Source organism: Bos grunniens, chromosome 26 (genome assembly GCF_055505025.1).
Source record: "Bos grunniens cultivar Pamir isolate PY7600 chromosome 26, Bosgru_T2T1.0, whole genome shotgun sequence".
NCBI lineage: Eukaryota > Metazoa > Chordata > Mammalia > Artiodactyla > Bovidae > Bos > Bos grunniens.
The window spans coordinates 15,144,558-15,154,350 of record NC_141190.1 but is presented as its reverse complement, the minus strand read 5'-3'; the positions used below and the strand labels follow the sequence as shown (position 1 = coordinate 15,154,350).

Here is a 9,793-nt window from a genome sequence, read left to right as displayed (position 1 = left end):
AACTTAGCTCGCCAGCTCTCACCTCTTAAGGATTTTTGAAGAAGGTCTATGGAGAACCCTTTTGCAACTAAAAAGGATCAGCCTCCAGGACACCAATTTTGTAAACCCGTATTAGGACCTCGGGATTGAAGTTTGCTTGAAATAACTCATTCATTTCTCTGCCATACGATAGGGGGCACCCTTTAACTGATTCAAAACAATTTGTTCTGTAAGTTACTGCTGAGTGAGTATGCTCAACAGCAGGAGAAAAGAAACAGCAAAAGTTAAAAAAAAAAAAAAAATTTTTTTTTTTAAACTGATTCAGTCAAGTTTTAAAACTCCAGGAAGATCAGAAAAGAATGGAAGGGGTAACAGAAAACCAATTAATTGGGCTTCGAGTATTGTCACTTATTAGCAGCAGCGTTTTAGTAGTCTCCTAACCTGTCTACATTTGTTAGCTCCAGTTTCATTTGTTGCCCATAATTATTTTTAGCTGGCTTTTGTCCTTTTCACTTCCACATTTCCCGAATTCTTAAGTGGGTGCCTGCGGAGCTGCGGAGACTGGGGCGTTTGGATATCAGTTTACACGTAACCTTCAGTAAATAATCCGTCAGGGACCCACCCATTGCCTCTCCTCCTTCCCTCTTCGCTGGACAAGTCATCCCCCGCTTTCTCTCCCGGGCAGCGCGGCCAGGATCCAGAGCCCTAGCCTCCTTAACTTCATTGCTGAAGCTTGCTTTCTGTCCATTGAGAGCCATGCTTCGAGTGATTGTGGAATCTGCCAGCAATATCCCTAAGACGAAATTTGGGAAACCGGATCCTATTGTTTCTGTTATTTTTAAGGGTAAGGCCAAGTTTGCTTCTTTTTCTCCAGTCCTGCTTTGGAATGTTAGTTTCTTGGGTCTACACATTCTCTGAAAGTCTGCGATCGATCAAATCCTCTGAAGCTATAGCTGGAATTTGTTACCTGTACAGGTCAGGGGAGAGGACCAATTTCTGTGGAAGGCATTTGATTTTCCGCAGGGCTTTGAGGCTCGTTGTATGACCGGATGTTTGAATTCTTATAGCCCTTGTAGTAAACCATATACCAAATTTCAAGTATCAAAATGTTCTGGGAAAAAAATAGTTATGTGTTGGTTCATATTAGGAGTTTCAGTAATCATGTATACGTTTTTATTGCCTCTGCCTGTGAGAAATGGATAAAGGAGAAAAAGCACAATTAAGTTGTTCGAAGTACCATTACTTGGTAAAATAGCCCTTTGCTGCTTTTATTGTCACTGGGCTTCTGGGAGGTGGAGTAAAGGTATTGTTTTGGTTTGTTTCATGTTATTTTGTGCCTCTTTGTAGTTGTTCATCTCTCCAAAGTTAGGGTGTTTTTTTGTGTGTTCCGTAGCTTTTAAACTGCTCCTAGAGGAAAGAGCTCTGAACAATGCAAATTTGCAGTTTAGGCATCTAGTTTGGACTTGCTCTAGTGACTTAGAAATCTCTGGATGTCAGTTTTCTCTTCTGCAAAACAAATGAGGGGGGTGTAGAGTAGATCATCTTTAAAAGGCTTGTTGTAATTCTGACAGGTGATTTATCTTGACATTTCATTGCAATGGAGGGGGACATGAGTGGTTGGAGGGATGGCACACTCTCAGCCATGGTAGGTCATTCCAGTTTGGGCTGGAGTGATGTGTCTAAAGCTGAATTTAGGAGCTTTAGTGGGTTCTGTTTGTCCAAGGTCATTGGTAAGATTGCCAGTTCACTCCTTGGCAGGAAAAATGAAAGGGAGTGAGAGAGGAGGGCAGAAAAAGTGGGGGCCCTGATGGGTGTATGGATCCTGATCAAACCTCAGCACGTTTCTCTCTTCCTCTGGGAACTCACTACTTCTCCCTTCCAGTTTCTGAGTAACCTGTGCCTTTCTTCTTTCTTTTGTCCATTTTATCTCTGTTCCTCTTCTGAAATCTCCCCCTCTGAGATGAGTAGAGAAATGAAACCCAAAGCTGCCAAATGATTGGTTAGTTAAAAAAGATTTGGGAGACAAAACTTGGATTCTTAATGTACAATGTAGTTAAGAATCTGGTTAGTGAATATCACATACTCATGTTATATCAGGGTTCCCCTGCATGTGTTCTTTTAAAAAATCTTTTTCTTTTTTATTTCCAAATTTATTTTTATTGCAGTTACATTGGTTTGTAACATTTTATGTTTTATATAATATTATATTTCTACTTCTGTATGTACTGCAGCATGCTTACCACCAAATATTTAATTTCCATTCTTCATTACACGGTTGATCCTGGTTACACATTTTGCCTTCCTCCCCACCCCTCTCCTTCTGGTAACCGCTACTCTGTTCTCTATATCTACATGTTTTGGGTTTTCTTTGTTTTTTTTAATTTGGTTTGTTCATTTGTTTTTTTAGTTTGTTTTTTATGTTCTGTATATGAGTGAAATCATAGGGTGTTAATATTTGTCTTTCTCTGTTTGATGTATTTCATTTATAATAATACCCTCAAGGTCTATCCATGTTGTTGCAATGGCAAGGTTTTACCATTTAAAAAAATCCCTGAGTAATACTCCATTGCATATCTGTATATACCATATCTTCTTTTTCCATTCATCCATTGGTATGCACTTAGGTTATTTCTATGTCTTGGCTATTGTAAATAATGCTGCAATAAACACAGGGGTGCACGTGTCTTTTCAAATTAGTGTTTGTTTATTCTTTAGATAAATGCCAGAAGTGGGATAGCTGAATTATGTTGCAGTTCTACTCTTAATTTTTTGAGGAATCTCTATAGTCTTTTTCATAGTGACTGGACTAGTTCACATCCCCACCAAGAATGTATGAAGGTTCCCTTTTTCCACATTTTCACCAACACATTTTATTTCTCGCCTTTTGGATAGCAGCCATTCTGACAGATATCTCACTGTGGCTTTGTAAAAAAATTTTCCTGAAGCAGTTACATAATTGGGACCTAAGATGAAAAGTTTGTTTCCTTCGCCATTGACATGTAAAGACATGTAAAAATATGTTGGGTTCAATCTGGTAATGTCATGGGGCAAGTCGTACAGATCGTAAAGGAACTACAATGTAACACTATATTGAAATCTGACTTATTTGTCTGGAGTGAGTATGTATGGGTCAAAAATTTTACATGACTAAAATTACATCTGCCTAAGGCTGTGAACATAAACACTCAACTGAAAGTGGAAAACTTCAGTTCATGTGGGCCAATATAGGTTATCTAAATTATTACATTTACTAGGTCATTTAGCTTCAGTCTCTTTTCTAGTCTCCTTTGGTTGTATAAGTCGAATGGTAAAGTCATTTATTTATTCACCTGACAAGCAATCTAATGGAAGAAACAACTCAGCTCCAGAGTAGGAGTATCTGGACTCTGGCTAATGTTCATAGAACAGCCGATGATGCGGATTTCACCACCAAGGTCTCAGATTTCTCAGTTGTGGAATCATGGGAACTGATCTCCTTGAGATTTCTTTCAGTTTTAGGGCTCTATAATTTTACAGTTCCATGTATTGAATAACTGCTCTCAGCAGGGTATGAAAGGCATTGTGTTAGGCACTAAAGCAGATATAATAATGACTATGGCATTTTTCTTGCTTTCAGTCTATTTCAATAGTCTAAAATATTGGTGATAGCAAACCCTTTCCAGGCATGCCTTCCAATTTTGAGCACTGGGTAAGATTAAGTAACATTACGTTCTGACGGAATTGAGGATACTGATATCACCATAAATCCATCCATTGGAATGGAGCAAAGCCAGATGTCCTTCATGGGGTGGCGTGAGTGAGAAATGAGGAGAGTAAGATGTGAAAAGCCCTAACAGAGGTTCAAGACAGCACCAAAGAAAGCCCCTGAGTTTACTAACTGTAAACAGTTTTGCCTCTTGAGTACATAAAACAGCAAGATCGGGCAGTAATCAGCACTTCTCTTTTCAAGCTGTAGGATTGTAGGAAGAATGGCTAAGTGATGGGAGTGTTAATGGTGATGGCTGTGTTGACACTGAGCCCCCCTGTAGACTTTAGTTGAGAACGTGCTGTACTGACAGCCAACTGACTTAGTTGACCTCAATCTCTCATGTTCATTCCCCTTCTGAGGCTGAACTCAAGACCTTGTATGAACCAGCAGGATCTGAGGATTACTGAAGTCCCTATGGTGTGGATGTCATGGATATTTAGCAGTGCAAAAGGAGAGAGTTTTCACATTCTTAGGGTGTGCTGGGTTCTGCAAACCAACTCTGAATCGTAAGAGCAGAGTGCTTGTCAGTCTGTGCTGGCCATTCTCCCTTGAGTCTCATACAGACAGCCAGGCTGTGAGACTAATCTAGTTGAGATTAGATTAGACAGACTTCTGAGGCCTCTTCCAAGGCTAAGACTTTATGATTCCCCCAAACATCACATATCAAAAAAGTTCATTTAGTATTAAAGATTTTTAATTAAAAAATATATGCATGTAGAAACAAAACCGACTAACAATCCAAAGGAGATTATAAAACTAAAAAGTGACAATTCTCACCATGTCCCTCCTTTCTCTCCAGTCTTGCTACCTAGGGGTAACTACTCTAAATAGTTTGATTTGAATCCTTTCTGATTTTTTGCTGAAGAGTTGTAAGTTTGCTGCAATGCTGCTGCTAAGTCGCTTCAGTTGTGTCCGATTCTGTGCGACCCCATAGACAGCAGCCCACCAGGCTACCCTGTCCCTGAGATTCTCCAGGCAAGAACATTGGAGTGGGTTGCCATTTCCTTCTCCAATGCATGAAAGTGAAAAGTGAAAGTGAAGTTGCTCAGTCGTGTCCAACTCTTCCTGACCCCATGGACTGCAGCCTATCAGGCTCCTCCATCCTTGGGATTTTCCAGGCAAGAGTTCTGGAGTGGGGTGCCATTGCCTTCTCTGAGTAAGTTTGCTAAAAAGTTGTAATTTTTTGCTAAAAGTTGTAAGTAGCTACTCCCTGTTAGCAAGGAGGCTGCAATGGACATCCTTACAGTGGATCTCCTTGTAAAAGTGAACATTTCTGAAAGACAGATTCCCTGGTGTTTGTATGTGTGTGTGTGTCTGTGTATGTATATGTGTGCATTTCTTTTCTTTTAAAGGCAGTCTTGCTGACTATTGCTGATGACTTCCATTTGGCTAGTCTCCTGCCTCTGTGTCAAATCTCTTGAAAAGTTTGGTTGAAAGGAAATTTTCTTGCACACTTTTGTATTGTACTTTTACAATGTGGCAACATTGTGTCCATATTCAACATTTGACTCCGAAAGAGCATAGTTGTAGCAACTACTAACAGTTGTCTCATTTGTCCTTATCAAGCCCATTCCATTAGCCAGAATTTTCTCACTTCTGGTCTTGTGTAGTTCTTTGAGGTCTTTGTGGAACGGCTACTGCTTAGTCCAGATGTCACTAAAGAATTTTCATGTTATTGCTTATTTTTCCAGATATTTGTTATTTCATCTGGACATGTTTTGAGACTGAAATCCTGGTATTTCTAGGGTATCCCCTGCATTGAGCTTATCAACTTTGTAGTCTTGAGGAAACCACTTAACCTCTCTGAGAATCCCTTTTTCCTCTTGAGAAATGGGCCTCTGGTGGCTTATCTGAAAGGAAGTAGATTTGTGAAATTCCCCAAAGGTTGTGATTTATGCAATAGAGAATTCTCTGACTATTTTTAGCAAAAACTACTTAGCTACTTGAAAATTTGAAAAAAATAGTTGAGTTAGAAAAGTGATATTTAAAGTAAAGGGAAAAGCTACGAAATTCCAATTAAGAATGGTGAAGTATGATGGGAGAAAGATCCAGTGGGTCTCATTCACTATCATCTGTGAAGGTACCTAGTGAGTGGCCTACATGGTGACCTGGTTTACCCAGACCATACCGTGCTGTGCATGCTTAGTCACTTAGTCATGTCCAATTCTTTGAGACCCCATAGACTGTAACCCACCAGGCTCCTCTGTCCATGAGGATTCTCCAGGCAAATACTGGAGTGGGTTGCCTCATGCCCTCCTCTAGGGGATCTTCCCAACCCAGGGATTGAACCTAGGTCTCCCGCATTGTGGGTGGATTCTTTACCATCTGAGCCACCAGGGAAGCCCAAGAATACTGGAATGGGTAGCCTATCCCTTCCCCAGGGGATCTTCCCGACCCAGGAATCAATCCAGGGTCTCGTGCATTGCAGGCAGATTCTATACCAGTTGAGCTACCAGGGAAGCCCATACCGTAGGGCTAGTCAAAGATTCCCACTGGCACAAACTGACAACCATGCCACACTGGTACTCTGATAGAACTACTGCATCGTTTTTACAAAACACTCTGGAAAGCAAAAGTGTTCAAGGTACTGAATCATCCCCATCAGTTCTGGGAGAACAGGGTTTGGAGACTCACTATCTGTGGAAAGTGGCCCCACCTTATCAAGGCATGGAAACTCTGAAAGGTACACTTTCCAAAGGCGTATTTTATAGACTCTCAGTTATTTACAAAGCCACAATTACCTTTGAAAAACAAATCAGTGTGACTTGTTTTCCTCCTGCACAACAAATCTTAAGTGTATGCCCTTAAGGTATGTCCAGGGGTGCTGGTCTTTGATTGGTTGGGGTTTGCTAGTGGGTCTCTCCATCCCCATGGGATCTGGCTCTGCCACGGAGGCATGACGCAGGAGGTGGGGGATGCCCTGGTGGCTCAGTGGTAGAGAATCCACCTGCCAATGCACAAGACATGGGTTTGATCCCTGGTCTGGGAAGATTCCACATGCTGAGGCGCAATTAAGCCCGTGCATCGCAACTACTGAGCCTGTGCTCCAGGGCCCAGGAGCCACAACTACTGAGCTTGGGCACCCTAGAGCCTGCGCTCTGCAACAAGAGAAGCCACCGCAATGAGAAGCCCATGCACTGTAACCAGAGAGTAACACCCACTCATCACAACCAGAGAAAAGCCAGAGCAGCAACAAAGACCCAGCAATGTCAAAAATAAATAAATAAATGATTAAAAAAAAAAAGAAGTCATGGAGTTTTTATGTCCTCTGCCACTCTATCATATCACAGATGTTGAATATATGTTTTAAAGATTGACCCTGGAAACAATGCCCTGGCAGGAGATGTAAGACAATAAAGTCATTAATTCTTGGTCTTGAAATGGTCAGAAGTCCACCATTCTCTCTTCTTTCAGGAAGAATTACATTTATTATTCTCTCAGATGCTTTGTGGATTAGGCTTGGCAAAGGCCACTTCATACATTTCTGAACACCGAGTCCCTAGCACCTGCTACCCAAGGGCAAATCAGTATCATACTACTTTTTGCTTCCTTGATCCTGACTGGGAAAGGATCCAACATAAAACTGTGAAGCTGCCAGTTTTATGTTGAAAATTTGTGCATGAAACGTTCAGTGGTCTGTAAGACAGAATGTGTTTGCCATAATTTGGCAGTGATTACTTTACTTTGTAAGTCCTTTTGAACAGCTGTTCTGTTGAGTAGGGGGTGTGCTTTGAGAGACTCTGAGCAGTTTTCTCTTAGAAACAGCTGCTTAGACATTTAAGCTTTATCAGCAAACTTGGCCTTGAGCATTAGGGTAAAAGCTTATTGGACATGAGGATGCAAAAACCCTGGGCTTTGGAGCCAGGGAGGCTTAGGAATGAGCATTCCAATTTTCACCTCTTACTTTCTAAGTGCTCATGAGCTAATGAATTAAAACCTTCAGCTGCAGAGTTATTATAGTTCAACTAGGAGTTATTATATCTCCTACCTTGCGGGGATGTTTGAGGGTTAAATGAATACATATATAAAATTGCACATGGGAATTCCTAAACTTCCTTCCCTATTTGATAACATTTACTTTTATGGAGCCCTAAAATGTGCCAGACAGTATAACAGAAATTAAGTCTAGAAAAATACATATCACGTGGTTTGTCTTCTGTGTCTAGGGAACCAGCTGGTTGGAACACAAGAATGAGTTACAAACCAGAATAGGCATGCAAGAGCAGATGAAAGAGAGGAAATCTTCATGGAGACGGTGTCCTTGAGTGGTCTTAAAGGATGACAGAAATAATGAAAAGAAAGACATTCCAGGTTTGGAAAAATATCAGAAAGGGCCAGGGAGCCCCTGTCCTGTGGGGTGAGGTTGATCAAGGAGTAATTGGTGTGATTAGGGTTATGTTTTACTCATAAACCAGTTGGGAGCCATTAGGTAGCATTGTGGATGTTTTAGTTCTAGTCAGGTATAAGAAAGATTCAGGGAAGGAGGAGAAGTCGGGGGTACAGGGGATGAAATGGTTGGATGGCATCACTGACTCAATGGACATGAGCTTCAGCAAACTCTGGGAGATGGTGAGGGACAGGGAAACCTGGCATGCCGCAGTCCATGGGATCGCAAAGAGTTGCATATGACTAAGTGACTGAACAACAACAAGACTAAGTGAGGGGTGTACTAGTTGAGACAAGTGCTTTCTAAGACAGAGGGAGCTCATTTCATGGCTAGAATGAGAAGGAAGAAACTAATGTGAACAGTACTAAGGAAGCAGCCCAACTGAATTAAATTAATAAGAAAACTGCACTGGGCAGGCTAGCTGGACCATGCTCTCTCACTCTCTTCTGTGAAATAGGATTAGGGTTAGGGAGTGCTCAGCCTGTGCAGGCCTGCAGGGCTAGGTGGGGCAGCCCTGCCAGAGGCGACCTGAGGGCTTTACCTGCCTGAGACTGGAGAGGGAGGTCCAGAGAGGTAGAAGAAAAGCACAGAAATGGAAAGTGATAGCAAAGACACATTTTGTCATTCTCCCAGAAGTCCAATGAGGAGTATTTCCTCAACCAAACTGAACTGTGGTCTCATAGAAGGTCCTTCTCTCAGGACTCAGTTGTTCCACCATCTAAGGGGTAAGGTGTCCTGTCTGTGTGTGTGCTCAATCACTAAGTCTTGTCTTTTGAGACCCTACGGATTGCAGCCCGCCAGGCTCCTCTGTCCATGGGTTGCCCATGCAAGAATACTGGCCTGGGTTGCCATTTCCTTATCCAGGGGATCTTCCCAACTCAGGGATTGAACCCGGGTCTCCTGTGTCTTTTGCATTGGCAGGCGGACTCTTTACCACTGAGCCACCTGGGAGTGTCAGCAGTTATGTAATTGCAGGGAACTCAGATTTGCTCAAGGTGGCCACCATACTGATTTCTATCGTGGCTGTACTATTTTACATCCCCACAAACAGTGCTAAAAGGGTTCCATCTTCTCCACATTTTTACCACCATTTTGTATTTTCTGTGTTTTTTTGTTTGTTTGTCTGTTTCTGTGGTTTGTTTTTTTGGGAATAATAGTCATCCTAATGGGTGTGAACAGTAGATTCTTAGCAACTCTCTGTTGCCTTGGATTGTCAGCTCATACTTGCCTCATTAATTCATAGTGTTTCTGCAGCCTTAGTGGCCAGCCATGAGGCAGCCCTCCTGTGACCAGAAGCCTGCCTGTCAGGGCCCAGCAGCAGCTCAAGGGCCTGGTGGCCTCTTGACCAGTGGGGCCCTGGTCTTGTGAGGTCTGTGTAGCTAAGGTTGTGCTGGCAGCCATAGCAGAGCAGAAGGCAAGTAGAAAATAGCCTTGGTTCCCTGCAGTGCCAGGTCTCCCAGTTGGCCTGGACTCCCCAGGGCAAGGCTGGAACCAGAGGGCCCCTTGCTTCTGCCCCCAGAACATCCTAGGAGATCAGAGTAGCCCCAGATCAAGTGCCCTGTCATCCTCTCCCCTAACCTTCTACACTCCTTCGTGGCACTTAGTGGAATATGCAGCTGTGTATTTACTGGCTTATTTGATTTCTGTCTGCTTCCTCCAGAGACTAGAAGCTTCTTGAG

The 9,793-nt window shown here is 42.4% G+C and overlaps 1 protein-coding gene across 6 annotated transcripts in view; it reads left to right on the top strand.

Annotated features, from left to right (window-relative positions):
• The first annotated feature begins 392 nt into the window (after positions 1-392).
• The window catches only part of MYOF (myoferlin), a 178,137-nt gene continuing 168,736 nt past the window's right edge, over positions 393-9,793 (top strand). For 4 of the 6 annotated variants that reach the window (XM_086378711.1, XM_086378709.1, XM_086378708.1 and 1 more), the window contains exon 1: positions 461-823. In XM_086378711.1, the coding sequence (XP_086234837.1) occupies positions 736-823 (88 nt within the window). In that variant the 5' untranslated portion in view covers positions 461-735. Of the gene's footprint in view, positions 824-9,793 lie in introns of all 6 variants that reach the window. The other 2 variants (XM_086378710.1, XM_086378713.1) reach the window with 1 other exon arrangement.